The 19207-nt window shown below is 43.4% G+C and overlaps 2 protein-coding genes and 1 pseudogene across 4 annotated transcripts in view; 2 read left to right on the forward strand and 1 right to left on the reverse strand.

Annotated features, from left to right (window-relative positions):
• Window positions 1–829: 829 nt before the first annotated feature.
• Window positions 830–1802, forward strand: LOC107497221 (annotated as a pseudogene).
• A 44-nt stretch (window positions 1803–1846) lies between these two features.
• The window catches only part of CLTRN (collectrin, amino acid transport regulator), a 34115-nt gene continuing 16754 nt past the window's right edge, over window positions 1847–19207 (reverse strand). Inside the window, exons 6-8 of one of the 3 annotated variants that reach the window (XM_036226691.1) lie at window positions 12701–12814; window positions 9728–9922; window positions 1870–2882 (exon numbers count right to left, since the gene is read on the reverse strand). In XM_036226691.1, the coding sequence (XP_036082584.1) occupies window positions 2726–2882; window positions 9728–9922; window positions 12701–12814 (466 nt within the window). In that variant the 3' untranslated portion in view covers window positions 1870–2725. Of the gene's footprint in view, window positions 2883–9727; window positions 9923–12700; window positions 12815–19207 lie in introns of all 3 variants that reach the window. The other 2 variants (XM_016118919.2, XM_036226692.1) reach the window with 2 other exon arrangements.
• On the forward strand, window positions 14211–15053 carry LOC107497248 (POM121-like protein 12). Its single transcript, XM_016118911.2, has one exon. The coding sequence runs from the start codon at window positions 14262–14264 to the stop codon at window positions 15051–15053; it is 792 nt and encodes a 263-aa protein (XP_015974397.2). The 5' UTR covers window positions 14211–14261.

Consider the following 19207-nt stretch of genomic DNA (forward strand, 5'->3'; position numbering starts at 1 on the left):
ATCCACTTCCAAGCTGTCATCGACGGAATCCATTTCCTTGTGGTCGTAGGACTAGGGGCCCCGGCTTCTTGCTGGTTGTTGATTGATTGGAAGCTGCCTTCAGTGCCGAGGCCACCAGCAATTCCAAGAAGCTGCTCAGTTTCTTTCATGTGGGCTTTCCTGACATGGCCACTTAATTAATCAAGCCAGCAAGGAGAGTCTCTAGAACAAGTCTGCTAGCGAGACAGGCGCAGACATATTATAAAGTAATTGCAGAAGTGATGGCTCATCACCTTCGCTGTATTCTATTCACTAGAAGTAACTCGCAGATCCCATCCTTGCTCAAGGAGAGGGGATTACACAGAGGTGTGAACATCGGGACATGGCAGACACCTAAAAGTCTGTCTGCCACACCTGCCTTCCTCACTTCTTACAGGTGTATTTCTTGAGCGCACTCCTCAATAACACTTCTGCAGGCAACTTCTCACCTTGGAGTTGATATCTAGGGAGCAACACCGGAGGCAGGGAAGTGAGCTAGAGGCTGTTACTGTAACATCAACTATGGATGACAGCAGTGGGAGATTGAGCGGCACATTTTCTATTAATAAATGGATAATAATTATTATTAGAATTTAGAATGACACATGGCCTATCTGAAAGGAAAATCAAGTCTAAAAATTACAAAGTGTCTTCAAGCAAGGATACACGTAACAAAAATTATTCATTTCCAGGGCTATAGAGCAGATTAAACACAACTAATAAAAATTAAGCTTAAGCTCTCTGTTCCTCCCATTCAACATACAGCCAGCCGCGTCTTCCTGCCCAGTGCCAGCTACAACCCTGAGTCACGATGCTGAAGGATGCAGTGAACGGATTTGGCCATATTGGGCACCTGATCACCAGGGATGCTTTTAACTCTGGCAAAGTGGATACCGTCGCCATCAATGACTTCTTCGTTGACCTCAACTACATGGACTACATGTTCCAGTATGATTCCACCCATGGCAAGTTTAAAGGCACAGTCAAGGCTGAGAATGGGAAGCTTGTCATCAATGGAAAGCCCACCACCATCTTCTAGGAGTGAGATTCCACCAACACTAAACGGGGCGATGCTGGGGCTGAATATGTTGTGGAGTCCACTGGTGTCTTTACCGCCTTAGAGAAGGCCGGGGCTCACTTGAAGAGTGGAGCCAAGAGCGTCATCATTTCTGCCCCAAGTTTGTGATGAGTATAAACCATGAGAAGTATGACAACTCCCTCAAGATTGTCAGTAACGCCTCCTGCACCACCAACTGTTTGGCCCCCCTGGCCAAGGTCATCCATGACAACTTTGGCATCATGGAAGGATTCATGACCACAGTTCACGCCATCGCTACCACCCAGAAGCTGTGGCGTGATGGCGAGTAGCTCCCTAAAACATCATCCCTGCTTCTATGGGCACTGCCAGGGCTGTGGGCAAGATCATCCCTGAGCTAAATGGGAAGCTTACTGGCATGGCCTTCCGTGTCCCTACTCCTAACATGCCAGCTGTGGATCTGACCTGCCGCCTGGAGAAAGCTGCCAAATACGATGACATCAAGAAAGTGGTGAAGCAGGCATCAGAGGGTCCTCTCCAGGGCATCCTGGGCTACACTGAGGACCAGGTTGTTTATTATGACTTTAACAGTGACACACACTTTTACACACACTTTTCCACCTTCAATGCTGGGGCTAGCACTGTCCTCGATGACCACTTTGTCCAACTCATTTCCTGGTATGACAATGAATTTGCCTACAAGAACGGTGTGGTGGACCTTACGGTCCACATGGCCTCTAAGGAATAAGAGCCCCCTGGACCACCAGCCCCAGTGAGAGGAAGAGGCCCTCAGCTACTGGGGAGTCCTTGCCCCAAATCAATCCCCCAACACACTGAGAATCTCCTGACCTCCAGTTTCCATCCCAGGCCCCCTGGGGATGGGGAGGGGCTTAGGGAACCCTACCTTTTCATGCACCATCAAAAAAAGTTCACTGTACTCAGCCAAAGATAAAATTAGGCTTAGTATGTTCTACAGTGTGAAAATACACTTCAGACCACAATCCGTCACATAATCAAAAAGGATGATTATCACTTTATTAAATTAGCATACACTGTACTTTTAAAATCGCAAAAATAACCAACAAATAAAGCTGCCCTACTAGAGACTGATAGAAAATACAAATGCAACTGTTGGTATGATAACAAGATCAAATTCCACCTTGTGTATCAACACTCCCATTTTTATTCATCCTATTTACCATAATTACTTTTCATTCCTGCTTACTTAGTTGTATACAATGTGATACAAACAATATTTAAAAAGGACCCATTTTCAATGATTTCTACTCCACATTATAGGTATTCTCCACTGGAAAAAAGATTTTTCCTTATGTCTTCAGAGTATGATATATACAGTGGCCTGACCTTATTTCTGGAAATGTTTAAATACTGGTGCATTTTTAAATCAATAAATACAAACGCCGCATGACTACTCTTACGCACTGTGTTCTCAGAGAAATATTTCAGAATATTTGGAGTAGTCAACAGCTTATGATTCCAATGGTCTTCATGAGTATAACTGATTGCCTTTCACTTTCATGCACATTCAAAATTTCGTACAAAAGAAGAACGGTGACACAAAATCTGTAATCTGTCCTTGATCATTTGTGGTGCTCGACAGTTGTACAGAAACAAGTGTTGAGTTTCTTGCGGAAGCAAAACAGCAGCCCTTCAGAGGGAGGTGAGCCGCTCATTCTCTGTCATGAAGGTGTCATTAATGTGCCCTCCCTTCATGTCCAGGGGGTCACAGGGGATGCCATTTTCAATTGTGACCGCGTTTTCACACTTATCTTCAGTGTCATCCACTTCAGATGGTTCTTTGTTCTTCCTAAATGCACATAAAGAGAACGATTGGGATCTAGGAAGAGAAAGCATGGTCTTCTGTACAAACAGAGAGAGCAGGAAAGGGAAGAGGACCTCAGAATGATGAAATAATCGATGACTATATTTTCAAATAAGTTTCAAAGATCATAAAGAGTTGATGAGGTGAAAAGATCTTATCGAGGTAAGAAATCTGTATGGATGATATATATCTTGATCAGAACGAGTGGTCTTATTGGGAATACTAAAATAAACACTAAAATAAACACATATATAAATACGTATATATGTATATTTATATGAATGAATAGGTTTGTATACACACATATACACATATACATTCACACACACAAACTGCATGAAGGAATGTGAGGAAAATGGTAACCTGACAAATTGAAAAATTATCTCTAGGAGAACTTCACAAAAATTGAATTTAACAAAGTAATAAATTCCTCTCACAGGATTTGACAAATTAATGGTCTACAAATGTTGAATGAAAATGAAACGGAAGTGTGATATCAAGAAGCAAACTCACATTACTTTGTAGAAAGGAAGTAACTGTTATAAACTGCAGGTATCACTGCTTGGCTTGATGTGTTATACAATAGTTGTGTTCCTTGAAACTTACTGAATTGTGTTGATCGATGTCACCTCAATAATTTTTAATAGTAAGAAAAAAGTTGTGTTCATTTGTGAGTTGGGGTTTTGGAACTCAGAACACATTTTACTTTACATTACAACTCACGGCTATGACTCCAGGTCATTCCAAAAAACTACATGACAGGATGAACTCTAAGTTTTGCACGCTCAGACCTTTTGCAGACCCTGCTACCACGACCCAAGTAGTAACCAGACCCTTAATATTTCCTTGGAGTGTGGAAAGCTGCAACCTTGAATTCAAAGGTTCTTCCTGTCTTTTGTAAAAGACCAAGACAGCTGGGCCAATTATGCTTGATATCACAGAGGGAGCGGGAGGAAAAAGAGGGGGTTACCTCCAGGCAACCACAGGGAAGAAGAGCTTCCCTGAGGCATGTCACAAGTTAGGTATTGCGGCACCACGGAGTCAAGATGTTAGGCATAAAGCTCTCAGACTTGCCAGAGATTCGACTGTCTCAGGAATCTATGGAAACACTAAAGAGGCAGACCTGGACGGATCACGTGGCTGAGATGGTGGGCAATGCCGTGGTGACCAGTATGGATTCCCACAACTATCAAAGTCCGTTAGAACCTTGGTGAGTCTCTGACAGGTGAGGAGGTGGTGAAGATGCCCCAATGATGCCTGAGGTAGAGTTTCCTATTAGTCCTACATGAAAGTCAATATTACTTTGCTTTAAAGAATATGGTGTTGGAAGGGAGAGAAAAGAGAGAGCTCTTCTTTATAAAATAATGGCAACTAATATGGTAATAAAACAATGGCAACTACAGTAATAATTGATTCTTATGAGGGTCATCAATAGATACTAAACCACAAAGTGAGAGATAGAGAACAGGATATTCACATGGTCTCAATGTATCACACCCACAAGCAATGTACTAATTATAAAAAGACATTTGTATTTCGTTAAGGGAGAAATTTGCTGGAACATCACCAACAATGAGACAAATTGATAAGTGCCTCCAGATGTGATACACTAAAGTTATGTATTATATATCTAATTCTATGTCCCTGCCACCCCATCACCAAATTTCTTTGACCTGAATCTCTCAGGAGGAAGTAATCAGATGAATCCAAATCCAAATTTAAAGATATTTTGTAAAACAGCTGATCTGGACTCAGCATAGAGTAGGCTGAGTTGGATGGACAGACACGTGGGTGACTGGCCAGCTACCTAGACAGATGTATGTACGGGTGGACAGACGGACAGATAGATGAATGGATGGAGAGATGGATAGATGGAGGTATAGACTAATGCTGTGGACAGAGTTACTCAGACCACAGCCCTAGGTAGATCTTAAATGGGATCCGCCACAAGAAAGAGAAAGAAGGAAGGAAGGGAGGGAGGGAGGGAGGGATATATACACACGTGATAGTTCTTGTATTGTTATTTTTTCAAATGGACAGAGGAAAACATGCATTTTCCTACCTTAGGAATTAGGAGTTAGTATAGATTTTGCCCGGCTTCACTGATGGTTTATTAGATAATTTCAAATAGCTGGAGTTCATAAAGAAAGGTAAAGTAGCATTCCAATACTGTAGATCCCATTGTCATCACTTGAAAGTATTTTGCCATCATATATGACACTGTCAAATGTGTCACTACAGACCCAATGCTGGGTTGGAAGTCGGGGGTTGTAGTCCCAGAGACCTAGGAAAGGATAGGCTGCTGTGTTTTTCCATCCTCAGAGTGAAAACACTACACAGGCCATTCCAAGCATCGGCGATCAGCGTTCAGCACAGGCTGGGGTGGGCACAGAGTTTCATGTGATGAGAAGGGCCTCCAGCCAGGTGAAGTCACCTACCAGAGGACTAGTATACTTTGGCTCTCCTCTTGTGGACAGGAGAATCATCCCTTTCCATGTTCTCCAGAAAGCAAAGGCAATTGACAGTCTATAACCATCAATTCCATCACTTAATTCATAGTATCCAACAATCATTCAATATCTATGTTTTAAGTGCCTACCATGTGTTGGAAGAAACAGTTCTTGTCTTAAGGTGAAAAAAAAAGGACTGAATAAAAGGGAAAAACTCCAAATTTCACTCATGCCCCCCTCCATTTTTTTTTTTTTTATGTATTATAAAAGATAGGAGTGATATTTCAGTAGGGATGAAGTCCCGGTGACAAATGTGTATTTATTAATTATCATCAAAAAATGCCTAGCTCATACAATTTCCCCCCAAGTCACTCCTCATGGGGCTTAATGTGAATGATCATCTCCATAACAATTAACAGATTTTAAACAGTCAAATCTTACCCTGGAATTTCTGTATGTAAATAGGAAAGTCGTATGACAAAAATCTTAGTGGATGGAGCAGTCTGAAGCAGGTGGTGATGTAACAGTCTTAGAAATAATGGTTGCCAGTCTTTAATTACTAGTTTATTCAAAGAACATTTTTATGGAGTTAGAAGAAAAATTACAGAGAGTTGGACCCATGCAGATCACTGCAAGGAATTGTGCCCTTCCCTCCCCAAACACAAAGGAAAATGAATCCAGCAGGCATCACAAAGGAATAGGGAAGAACTAAAAAGGAAGATGGAAATGAATGAGGGTAAATTTCTCTTCTTTAGAAGAATTTCTCAATCACAAAGATTCTGAGAGAAACTGCTGTGGAAATTTATCAAACCAAGCTTCGTCGGTGGCAAATTTGATACCTATTGTTTTGTTTTGTTTTATTTTTGTGACCTTAGAGTCTTGGCATTGCTGGGCATCACAAACTGCAGTGTAAGTAACATGCTGACTGGTGGGCATGATAAGTAGCTCAAAGGTTCTCTAACAGTAATAGAGCACTTCGTCACATTTCATAGGGTGTACGGTAATAAACTGATTCACTGCCTGTGCATTGCTCTTACTAAGAATAATAAAACTTAACTATCTTTCTGGGTCATTTCGATTTGATGTTCTGATAAAAACATGAATTCTTTTTCCAGAAAAATAAAATTGAGTGTTAATGACTTCTGCTATTCCTGAAATGTCAGGTAGTTCAGGGAAAAGATTTAAAAAATGACTAAAATACCTGAAACAAGCTCCTAGGCACCTTACTTGTGAATCTCACAGATCCAGAGAGGAGAGGGGCAAAAGACGGGACAACATGAAGTATCTGAGCCTTTAGAAAGAGGCGATACTAAGGAATGGGTTTTGTTCAAGATAAACTAGTGGAGGCTAAAAGCAGAAAGAGAATTTCTGTCTCCCTTCAAACAAGATAGGGCTGAAGAGCCAAGGGTCAAGAATAACCAGAAAAAAATAACAAAAGATAGAAAAATATGATCTTTAAACACAGAATCAATTATTGGGGAATTGGGACTGTCCTCATCATTAATATGGATGATTCCCAGGGAAAACAGTGTGGCCGCAAGTTTTAGTGGGTGTGGCAGCACAGTGAGATTGGTGGGCTTTGTGATCAGGCCCATCTGTTTTTTGTTTTTGTTTTTTTTGTGTGTTTTTCACATTTTTTCCCCAGCTTTATGCCCACATGGTTTTAAATACTGGTACCACTACTTTCTAACCATATGACTGTAGCAGGTTGCTCTATATCTGTTATGTGGTAGCGATAATGGTATCTATTATATGCAGACACAAGAATGTTTTGCACATATTATCTCATTTAATTCCCACTGCAATATTATACAAATTATACGAGTACCCCTGTTTTTCAGGTGAAGGAGCTCAGAATTAAACATGTAGAGCAACTTCTCGTTCAGAATGGAACAAGACTGCTGAAAGGAATGGACCTAGAACTCTACTTAGTCTCTTCACACGTCACTCAAAACACATATTTGATTCCTATTGAGTATGTACATTTAGGAACAACGAAGAAAAAATATTAGCTCTAAAATTTCTGCAACAATTAGGGAGCTAGGTGGAAAATATTATTCTCATTTTCCATATGTGGCCTACTCAAGGTCACTCAGCTAATAAATACCAGGGCCTAAGACTGGTACCCAAAACCAAAAATATTGATCCCGGGCTCTTTCTGTTAAAACACACATCACATCATCAACTTTATCACCATTACCATTATCACATCATGCTCACCATTATAACCATCGTGTTCAACATCAGCATCTACCATCACTACCACCATTATCTCCACCATCACCATCATCGTAAAACTGGCCAGAGAAATAAAACATTTACTTCTGGGCTGAGGCTGGACACAGATCTAGTAGGGACATCATTGTGCAGTATGTGCAGTTCGCCTTGTCTTCCTCAAGGGTGAAAGCTTTAGGGGCAACTCTTATCTCCTCCATGATTAGAAAGGACTTTCATCACAATCATCGGGGCTCTCCCCGCTTCAAACTGCATCCTCTCCTCACCTCTAAAGCAACACTTTGCTCAAGAGAAACGCACCACAACAAATTAATGTATCTTCAGAAGGTCGTCATAATTGTCCTGACTATGTTTGTTCATTATTGATGCTCTCCGGGTTTACAAATAGATTTATCCATCTGTTTTCCTAGTATAAACATGAAATGAATTTGTGAAGGCAAAGTTGCGACAACAGCCTCACTTCTCCCAGGCAACGGATTATGATGCTACACACCCGATTATTACATTACTGCAGAATCTGCTCAGGAGGAAGGACCTAGCTGATCCTGGCACAAACTGGCTGGAAGACCAATAAATGGCAGGAAAATAAAATAATAGCAACAGTTAACACTCATCGAGCGCCACTGTGTGTCAGGTGCCACTCTAAGCACTTTACTGGACTCTCTTTTAATCCTACCAAGTTAATTATTTCCAGTATACCTCACTGCCACTCTAGGAAAGTTAACTATGCACAGAGAGTAAAAAATAATAACAATAATAACTTAGCCAACTTGACTCTAGAAGCACCAACCATATTTTCCTGAGCTTGGTTTCCCTGACTCATTGCCTGTGCTTCCTGATATCCATAGTTAATGGATTATATATAAGAGCAGAATCTAGGAGACACATACTTGGAATCTGAACAGTCTATCTCCAAAGTCCATTTTTCTAACTCCTACACTATGTGGTACTAGAGAGAAAATTGAGAACCAAGGAGATGAAGTGAATTTCCAAAGGTTACAATCATTAGAAACCCCAGAATCACAGTGCTTTATGATTAATACAAAACTTAAAAATATTAAACATAGGTATTCAACTATTACAAGAGAATATTTCTTATCATCCTTTTAAAAAACCAAACCATAACAAACAACATGTACCAAATCTCTCTGTATTCCATGTCAAGCCAAGATCAAGAAAATCAAGCAAGAGCAACTTGATCTTAATCTTTACCTCGGTACTAGACATGAACCACATTTCTTTCGTAGCATTTCCCTTATCGTTTCTGAAAAAATTATAAAGCCCAAGATTTAAAATGATTCCCTTCTTTTAGTAACTAGGGGGAAACACACGAAAAGTAGTAAACCTGAGGAAAAACATTTAGTTGAATACACACTTGGCCGAACACATACCACATGTCCCATCTGGCTGCCAACCCTTCTGAAAAATAATGCACGCCCCTGTGATTCTCACTTACCAGGATTCCTCTTCCTCGGTATTAGGAGGGAAGGTTTAGAAGCATCTAAGTGTCTAGTGAAGAGCTGAGGACTCTCTCCACATCCCCTCTGGATCAGAGGTACTTGTAAACAAAATTATTTTCTGATGCAGGGAGTTCATTCAAAGGCCGCTTTGAGGAACAGGGTCCTATGTGATGTCATAGGCACTAGAGGGATGAGCATCCATCAAAGGGAGGGAAGTCTAAAACAGCAAAAATGTATCTGGGATACGATGGCGGCTGCAGGCACTGGACCAAGAGGCAGGCCAAGGTGGGGAGGCACAGAAAGAACTGTGGGGTGGTTGGCATTTGGACGTATGCGACTCCCAAAGCTCAATTCTGTCTACTTGAAAAGTCTGCTTAGCTCTGTACGTCCAGCTTACAAAATCATAACACAGATATTAAAATTGAGTCTGGATATGTAACAGTCATATGGTATAGAACAGAGAGAGCAATAGTAATGGAAGGAGCCATAGTTAAGTAAGGGATAAAGGACTCCAAAAAGTCTCTAAAAATAAGAATACAAGCGACATTTTGAAAATAGCCCATGTTTTTTCAAGGTTTCAGACATGAGGTATTATCTTCAGCCAGGGGCAAATCCTCTCTTTATTTTTCCAAGTCATGAGGAAATAGAAAAATGCTCTTTAAATCATTCCCTTTCAAAATCTTACCTTCTACGTTGCCGGATTCCCGATAAAACCAATAGCGTGATTGCAACTATGACGATGCAAAACATCACACCGAATGTAATAATCCAGGTGGGCACAGATGGCTCAGTAGGTGGTGCAAGAGTGGAAGGAATTTTTAAAAATTCCAGAGTCTGGTCATTCAAAGAGAAGGCATTGTTGATCCGGTTCCTATTCATTCTAAAATATGACAATCAAACAAAATAAGACCAAAAAAAAAAAAAAAAAACATTAGAAACAGAAGGTACAAACCTATCTCCCCATGATTATACAATCTCTGTAAGTGCAGCATCCCCGAGACTTCAGGTTAACTAGACAGTTTGATGAGGGCAATTATGCCGTGGTCATCTTTCCCTAAGTTGCATTGCTGGCTCTTTTATGCACTAATGCCCCCCACTGTTTCAAACACCCTAGAAGTAAATTGAAGTCCTGAGCTCTGAGCTCTGCCCAGGTTTTATTTCCTGAGAGGCAGCATCTAAATTAAAAGGGCAGGACTCTATTTAAGGTGACTTAAGTAAATACCAATAGCCCCAGGAGATAAAAGTATATGTAAAAAAATAAAAGTGGGGATAACTATGAGAAAAAAAAAGAAAATCAAGAAGAGAAAAGGAAACATGAAGCCAGGAACAGCTGCAAATCCATCAATTTGATCCTTTTTTTTTCTCATTAATTCAATAAACATTTGCTGACGACTAAGTACCAGGTATATTGCTAGGTGCGGGAGCTACAAAGTGAAATAAAAATATCAAGGAGTTTACAGTGTAGAAGGATGGCAGATGCGCCCTTCTACAATCACGGTGCAGTGCAAAATGCTCTATGAATGAGAAAAATGTGGGCAGAGTTGGGAGCACAGCAGAGGGCTGCGTACAACATACTGAGAAATCAGGGCTGCTTTCTTGAGAAGGCAACTTTTGAGCTGTGTTTTAAGGAACAAGTAGGAATTCCTAAGACCAAAGCATGTAGCGAGCACACACATAATAGAGACACGGCATGTAGTATGATCTGCCCAGGAAACTGCAATTAGGTTCGCATGCTTTAGGAGTCCAAAGTCTAGAAAACATAAAGGTGAATGTTTTACTCTTCCTGGAGGGAAACTGCATTTTCGGTGGTGGTAGTTAGGGAAGGGTTGGTAGCAAAGACTTATTTGACTGAGACCAAAGAAGTGAATTTCTAACTGGAATTTTCAAACCAGGTGAGATTTCTCGAAGATATTGTATGGCTGTTACTGAATTCACACTAGACAAGTTTACTTCATCTAGCCCTAGGGCAGCACTGGAAAATAGAATTATAATGTGAGTCTCACGTGTGACTTAAAATTTTCTAGGAGCTGCATTTTTTTAAAAAAGTAAAAAGCAACAGGTGAAATTCATTTTGATAATATATTTCTGCCCAACAGATCCAAGAAAATATCATTTCAATATGTAGTCAATATTGAGTTGATCCACATTTAATTTTGCACCAAAGTCTTTGGAATTCAGTGTGTATTTTACACTATCTAATCTTGGACTAGCTGTGTTTCAAGTGCTGAATAGCCACATGTGGCTGGGAACTGCCGTATTGGACAGGCAGGTCTTGAATTTGATAGTAAGGGTTTCAGAATGTCTGCAGACCAGCACCAGGCTATCAGGAAAGACCTCCTTTAGTAAATAAAAATCTATGCTGAGGGATGATTATTCATGAATTCGAAGGAGAAGCCCAACCAGATCATCTACAGCAGGGGATAATTTCAATGGAATTTTTACCAAACTACAGAATTTTTTTCATAACCTACTATCGATTATCTGGTAACATGAACCTTTCCACAAAATAATGAATCCCGCCACTAAGGTGTAACTCAGCATAAAATGAAAAATTGCTCTGCATTCTCATTCCATCTACCTGGTTGGTTAACACTTTGCTATTCTATCACTGCTCAGGCTGATTAGAAGTTCTAGTTCAGTAAACTAAATCTCCACCTCTGAAATCCCCAATGGGTATCAATTGACATGAAAATCTTTCAGCCAAGACTGGCCTTGAATAAGAGCAGGCCTTCACAACAAAGCTAAAACAGACATCTTAGAACTGGTCGGTTACTCACCTAAGTCTCTTTCGAATTAGTTTCAACATCTTAACTAGATTCCTCATTAATTAATGAAATGTTAAAATCTTTGAAAGCATTTATTTTTTATTTGTATGACTCATAATTTTATTTTTAGAAAAGGTGTCTTTTAAAGGTCAAGGCTATACATTGACTAAGGAAAGTAAGTCCTTAGAGACCCAAGAAATGTGAATATTTGTATGGTTTTTTAAAATAAAAGTCAAAGGTATGACTTGTCCCTCAAAACACCTTACATTTATTAACCCGTTTAATCTCCTTGATAACTCTGAGAGAGGGGTACCATAATTATTCTTGTTTTATAGATAAGAGGAAAGCAAAAAAGGGGAAGTAACTTGTCTGTATTCAAATAGTTAGCAAGAGGCAAAACCATAATTAAAAACCTGATACATCCGGGCTCTGGAACCCACGTGATGAACCATGACACGATAGTGTTACACAAGGCATTCTCGCCAAAAGAAGACAGCTAAACATTCGTAGTAATAACTAAACCAGGATCTCTCAACCAAAACAGGATTGACATTTGGGGTCAAATAATTCTTTGCTGTGAGGTGCTGTCCTGGGCACAGCTGGATGTTTAGCAGCATCCCTAACTTCTGCCTACTCGATGCTGGTGGCAACATTCCCCCCACGACTGTGACAACAAAAATGTCTGCAGATATTGCCAAATGTCTCCTTGGAGGCAAAATTGCCCCAGATGTGAACCCCTGATCTACACTAACCTCTAATACAAAGTAACAAAATGAAATCTGTGACATCTTAATAAATCATTGTGAAACAGAGAATTCTTCAGCATCTATAAAAACAGTTGAATTAATCAACAAGTTGATTTATTCATAGAAGGCGTATTTAGCAGTGATTACCTTATGGCTGACTGTACCTCATCAGCAGGAAGGGTGTGATTTTTAGAAGGATCTGTAACCACAAACCAGAATGACACCCGCTTGGTTACATTGCAAAGGAGGACATGGGAAATTCTGCAGATTATGGGAAGAAAAAAAAACACCAAATTTCAAAAATAAGTAAATAATGCCAAATTTCATTAGACCATTCACTCTGGTGTTATTGCCACCTTAAGTGGCATATTAGCTATGCATTTAAAGTCATTTCTACCATTATGAAGAAAAGCTTTATTAAGAAGAAAATTATATTAAAATTTCCTTTGTTTCAAAATCATATACTCGAGGATAATTCCTTAAATAAGGAATCTACCAGAAACAGGAAAAATGAAGAATTACTCAGCAGAGAATGTTAGGGACCTCATTCTCCATTCCCTGTAAGCTGACGGCATGCCTGCTTTTAAACTAACACTTGACCTCTCTGAACCACAGAAGCCTATTGTATTTTCTCATCAAGCTCTTTTCAGTGTCCTCACTCAGCCTTCAACCCCCTAGATCCAGACAAATTTGTGGCCCATTCTGGATCCAACATTTGGCCACTACCTCTGCGCCTCTCCCACTCCAGTACTGGGGCGGGACCGATAACAGGCAACCAAACCTAAGTGCTATAATCGATTTACCATAAGCCTCTGAACACTGTTTCTGCAGTTGCCTACTTTCCAACTGTAAACTGGAAATGTGCCTCCCTCAACTCTGTACACATGGATTACCAGTAGAAATGCCAAGAAAGAAATGGCATTAGTGTTCAGACTGCAGACGATCTATATCTGAATATATGCAATGTAGAAGGTTGGAAATTATAGAAGAGTCCGCATGAAACCAACGTTGTCAGTGCTAAAGCAGAAAATCCTGAATGGCTTTCGCCATTTGCTTAAGACCAAAATTGCAAGAAGTGACCCTAGCAACCATTCTAGAAAATGAAATACACATCCCCTTTACCGATAAAAATTAATTCGCTGTTTTCCCTAAAAGAGCATTCAAGTGTATTGTGTGCATTTTTACAATTAATGAATATAGGTGCCCTTTTGTCAATTTTCTATACTTCTCAGAACGTGGAAGAAATTATTATATTTTCTCCCTTTGAACTTCAAGTACAGATATCAAAGCACTCCTAGGCCCCTCTGCCCGGAGCCCCGTGCCTGGGATAGGCAGCAGGAAGCTGGAGGTTCCCCTGGCCTCAAGAGCAGGCGGTGTCCGGCGAGGTGCCGGTGGGCGCGGGGTGCTGGCCTGGCACGTGCAGAACCCCGTGTCCCGAAGGCTCCAGTGCGTTGACATCCCACGCGCTATCCTTGCGCACGCACACCCCATGCGCTGTCCGGCACATGGACACCCTGCGCGCTTTCCTTGAGCCAGAACGACGCACCCGCTGTCTGCGCACAGACACTCCACCTGCTGACCTTGCAGGCAGCCGCCTAGCGACCTGTCCTTGCGCGCGAATAAACGGTAAGCCTACCCCTGCGCACACAGCAGGACCGTCTGGGAGCCGAGTCCCCCTCGAAGGTCCCGCCGCTGCCGCACGGTGATCATGGGCAGCTACCTGAGCAGAGGCAAGACCACGCTGCCGCCCCCCGACGGGGCGCGCCAGTCTCCACCGCCCAGGCCCGCCCGCCACCAGCGGGGCTGCGATCAGTGCCGAGTCACTCACGACCACCTGAAATGCAGGGTCTGCAACAAGCTCCTGTCCACCACGCCGCCCAGCCTGAACTACGCCAGGGTCCGCAGGGCGATGGCGCCCGAGGCTGGGAGGCGCTTGCCCGGCAGGCCGCCTCTCTGTTCCTTCACGGGGCCCAACTTGTCCAGCAGCGAGGAGACTTTCAGGAGGCAGTGGCTCTGGAATGCCCGCAACCCCCAGCGCATCCGCAGCCCGGTGACCGTGATGATCGCCCCTCCCGAGCGCGAAGGGAGCCTGTACAGGTGCGCACCCTTGCAGGAGCCCCCGGACCCCTGTGCCAAGGAGACCGTGCTGAGGGCCCTCAGCCAATGCAAGAAAGGAAAGAAGAAGTTCGACGGGCCACTCTGGTTCGAGATCCCCGACGCCGAGGGCACGCAGCCGAGCCCGGAGCGCAGGCCGTCGGCCTTCAGGCCCGTGCTGAGAAACGGAGAGACCCTTCCCTTCGTGCCCAGGCCTGGGCCTCTGAGAAGAGCGCCTGAGGGGACGGCGCCCCGCCAACTGACTGCCAGCCTCCCTGAGCCGCCCCCGTCTGCCGCTCGACCTGCGGCAAGGACGCCACCAGCGCAGGCCGCAGTCACAGCCTCGGCTGGGGAGCCGAGCGAGGAGCAGCACTCGGCGGGCCCTGATGCGCCCCTGGTGTCCTAAGAGTCAAGGCCCCGCCACTGCCACCTCCTGAGACTCAGACCCACAGTCCTTCTGCCCTCGGGAGCACCGCTCTACCCTGGAATGAGTCACTGACGCCACCGGGTCACCTCCCACCACCGCGGCTGGCAGGTCTGTTAAACCCGGGACCCCCGCCTCTTAGCCTGCAGAGCCCGCTGCAGAGCCTGGGCTGAGCGCGAACTTTGCCGGCCTCCCGCCCACCCGCCCTGCCTTTTCATGGTCAGTGTGCCTGATCATGAAGTGCCTCAGCCCCACCCCCAGCCCAGTTTGTGTAGTTAAAAGCTGGTTCTCATTTTAAATAATAAAGGCAGTGTTGTGATCGTGGAGGTTGTCGCAGTCTGACTTTCCAAGGTTCACGTGTTAAGCTTCCGCCCACACCTGCTTTCCCCATCTGGGCCACAGGATTCTTTGTTGTTTCTTGGGTTCTGTCCTCCGCACTGTAGGGTTTTAGCAGAATCCCCGGTGTCTAACCGCTAGGTGCCAGCAGCCGACCTGCACTGTGACAATACGAAATATGTCCGAGCCTTGCCAAGCATTCCACGGGGGTGTGGGCTGTGTGTGTGTGTGAGGCAGAGGCAGACAAAGCACGCTGGTGGAGAACCACTAAGGGACAGTGGCCTCTGCTGGCACAAACAGGTAAGCTTAGTTTCCCAAAATGTGCGGTTTTAAAACACATGACAAGGGTGGAGAGACGAACAGAACGAAGCGGTGTGTGCTTGGCAAAACCATTCCCCGCAGTTTTGCAGAATGCTGCAGCGGGCGGCTCACCCATGCTTTTGCCCTGATGAATAATCAGACAGTGTAAACATTTTGAAATGATTTACTTACTTAAGCTCTTCAGGCTGGCACATTTTTAAAGTTACATGGTATCAACCGCCGGCAAAGATGCGGAGATTGGAGCCCCGGGCACTGCTGTGGGTGTCAGTGGGTCAGCGGTTCTGGAGCGGCATTCGGAAGCATTCCCTAGAACACAGCGCGGCTACCGGCACCTCTCTTACACACTCACACACCCACACGGCGCTGAGGGTGTTCTTCGCAGCCCAGCACCGGGACACCCACGTGTGCATCAGGAGAACACACTGGGTAGATGTACGTGCGGTCGCGGGAGTGCTCCTGCAGATGCAGCGAAAGGAGGAGCCCCGGGCTTCTGACTTGGGGGCTACTGGGCCAGCTGATTCTATGTTGGGAGGACGCCCTGCGCATCGCAGGATGTTTAGCAGCGACCCTGGCCTCTGTCGGGTAGTTGTCATTAGCAGCCTTCCATGGGGACCAGCAAAACGTCTCCGGGTGTCGCCAAATAGCCCCCGAAGGACAAAATCCCGCCCCCCTCCCCAGTGGGAAGCTACTGAACTAGAGCGATACATTTTTTAATGAATGGACTAACCTCAAAAGCGCACTGTCGAATGAAAAGATGGGAGGTGGACTATTATGTGTAGCACAAGCCATTTACGTAGATTAAATATAAAGTAACGTTGCTGGCCAGGAACCAAGTAAGAGGTCATTCGGACACTCTGCCTGTGTTCTTTACCCCTAAAGCCTCTTGAAATACTACTCAAACGTGAATCATGGTATTTTGTCTAGAGAGTCAGAGAATACACTGTCAACAAAGCAAAGTCCCTTCTCCTATGGAGCTTGCTTTCTACAGGGACAGACAGAAGATAAGTAAATACACACTGCCAGGTGGGGAGAAGTGCTATAAAGGAAATTAAAGCAGGAAGCAGGATGCATAAACCCCATCGACACAACTGTGGCTCCAAATACTTTCCTCTGTGGCCCTCACCTTGGAACTACACTAATCCCTTACTGTGAATTCCAATTCTGTAATTGTATTTCAAAGGTTCCATTGGGAGGTAACTCATGCTTTAATATAGCACTTTGGCAAATAAAATGAAAATATGTTATCTATTTCGAACTAAAGATTTCTAAAAGATAAAAATGTTGCTAAAATATCAAACCCAACATTTTCACTGAAGACAGTTAGATACAAAATTCTTGTACTGAAACTTTAAAAATGAAGCTTTTACTCTGAAGTTTCTTCCTTCCTGTCATTTGCTAGAATTGAGACAAGCCAATTCACTCTACTAGAGATCTGTGTCAGTGAGGATGCTGTTGGCACATTGAGTAGGAAATTGCTTGTTATGTGGGACTGTCCTGAGCTTGGTACCACATTATCTCTCATCCTCACCCTCTAAATGCCACAGCACACCCCCGTCATAGCTATGACCTAACGGAATACCACATTTCCATATGGGGTCAGTACCATACCTAGGTGAGAAACACTTATAAATGTCTTCAAAAGTGTCAAGGTCATAAAAAGATGGAGAAACTGTCAGATTGGATCAGCCTAAAGAGGACTAGATTCTAGAACAGAAAAAGAACGTTAGTTTAAAAAAGAGAAATACGGAAAATAACATAGTTTAACAATACTGAGCCAACGTTAATTTCTTAATTTTGATATTATCTATCGTGGTTATTTAACATAACATTAGAGAAATGCGTCAAGGGTCCAGGGCAGAGTTTCTCAAGCTCAGCACTACTAATGTTTTAGGCTGGCTAACTCTTGCTTGTGGGAAGCTATCTATTCTTTTGTATGATAATATAGCAGCATCCCTATGCTCTACACGCTAGCTGCCAAATGGGAAAACCGAAATGCCTTCAGACATTCCCAGATACCCTCAGGAGCAGTGGAGGGATAAAAATCCCCCCAGGTTGAGGACTATGGGTGCACAGGATCTCTCTGTATTACCTTTCCAACTCTTTTGTAACTATACTTTTTTTCAAATTAAATACATATACACTCACACAAATACAGGAGTAACAGTTATTTTTAAAGCTGCCTGGGTGCAGTAAAGTGATCTACAAGAATAAAACAAAGTTTTAGCTGTTTAGGTTCTTCAAAAGAAGAACACTAAGTATCCCTCCTACGTACGTGATGCTTCCGCTAAGAAGAGAAAGTCTAAGATGCTAAACAAACAAATGAGCTTGTGCTCACCAATACAATCATGGAACTATCATTGCGGAGATGCGCTTATATTTTGTTTAATACAGGCAGTTGAACTGGTAATGAGTAAGCCTACTTCTGAAGTGGCAAGGTGGGGGGAGAGGGCCAGGAAGGGCGCCCCTGCTTCGGGAAGCAGCTGCAAGGCAAAGGCCATAGAGGAAGGTGGAGAAACGCCCGTGGCCTGGGGCTTCCTCCTTGTTTGCACGATGCTTTGAGAAATTAACTGATGTCTTGGCTCCCCCAAGAGTGAGAAACCGAGGCCCAACAAGCAATAAAACCCAGGCAGTGGGGAGCTACTTCGACGATGGCCAGTCCCACCAGATCCACCATGGACCTGTCCTCCCAGGTGACTCAGGTGGAAGAAGAGGGAGGAATGGGTGGCCGAGGCACTGCTTTCTTATGTGCACTGCACCCCGATGGACGGGCCCCTGGCCTGAGAGCCAGGGTGTTACGCATGCTTCATTCACTCACGGATGTTTACTAGGGACTAACATTGATTAACCAGTGTGGTTAGGGATGGTTAGGAAAACAGTCCCTACTGCCAGGGCACTTAGATTCCATGACCCTGCACATCAGTGCCAGGTGCAGGAGTTCAGTGCTACTAAGACCCTTGAAGACCAAGGACACCGTGTCCTGCACCCACCAGAAGATCAAAAACCACAGTGGAAGCCAGTAAGTGCCGAGATGCCAGATTCTGCCCACGTGGCTCCGTGCCCCGTCTGCGAACGGATCCAGGACAGTGGGAAGGCCTTCCTGACTTTTAACTTTCTAGTATAAGAAGCTTCCTGAATATAGTGTAGATAGGGGTCACCAAGAGGAAGTGTAATTCTAAGGAAAGTTGGTGCTAAATGGAATTAACATGAAGACTGACTGTACAGACTTCAGTAGTTAACCTACTTAGCAACCAAAGGATGCCAATTCCTTCCATATATAGATTATGTACAACTAGTGTGACCTTTCTCATGATCTCAAATGTGATCACACCGAATGTCCTCTAAGATTTGCACAAAATGAAAAATTAATCAACCAGCAAGCACTTATTGCATTAAATATGTCTTTTTAAAGTATGTTTTGTTACAATCAATAAATTAAAATGCCCAAATATTAAAAGTTCTTATCACAAGAAAAAAAATTC

Source organism: Rousettus aegyptiacus, unplaced genomic scaffold (genome assembly GCF_014176215.1).
Source record: "Rousettus aegyptiacus isolate mRouAeg1 unplaced genomic scaffold, mRouAeg1.p scaffold_m13_p_9, whole genome shotgun sequence".
NCBI lineage: Eukaryota > Metazoa > Chordata > Mammalia > Chiroptera > Pteropodidae > Rousettus > Rousettus aegyptiacus.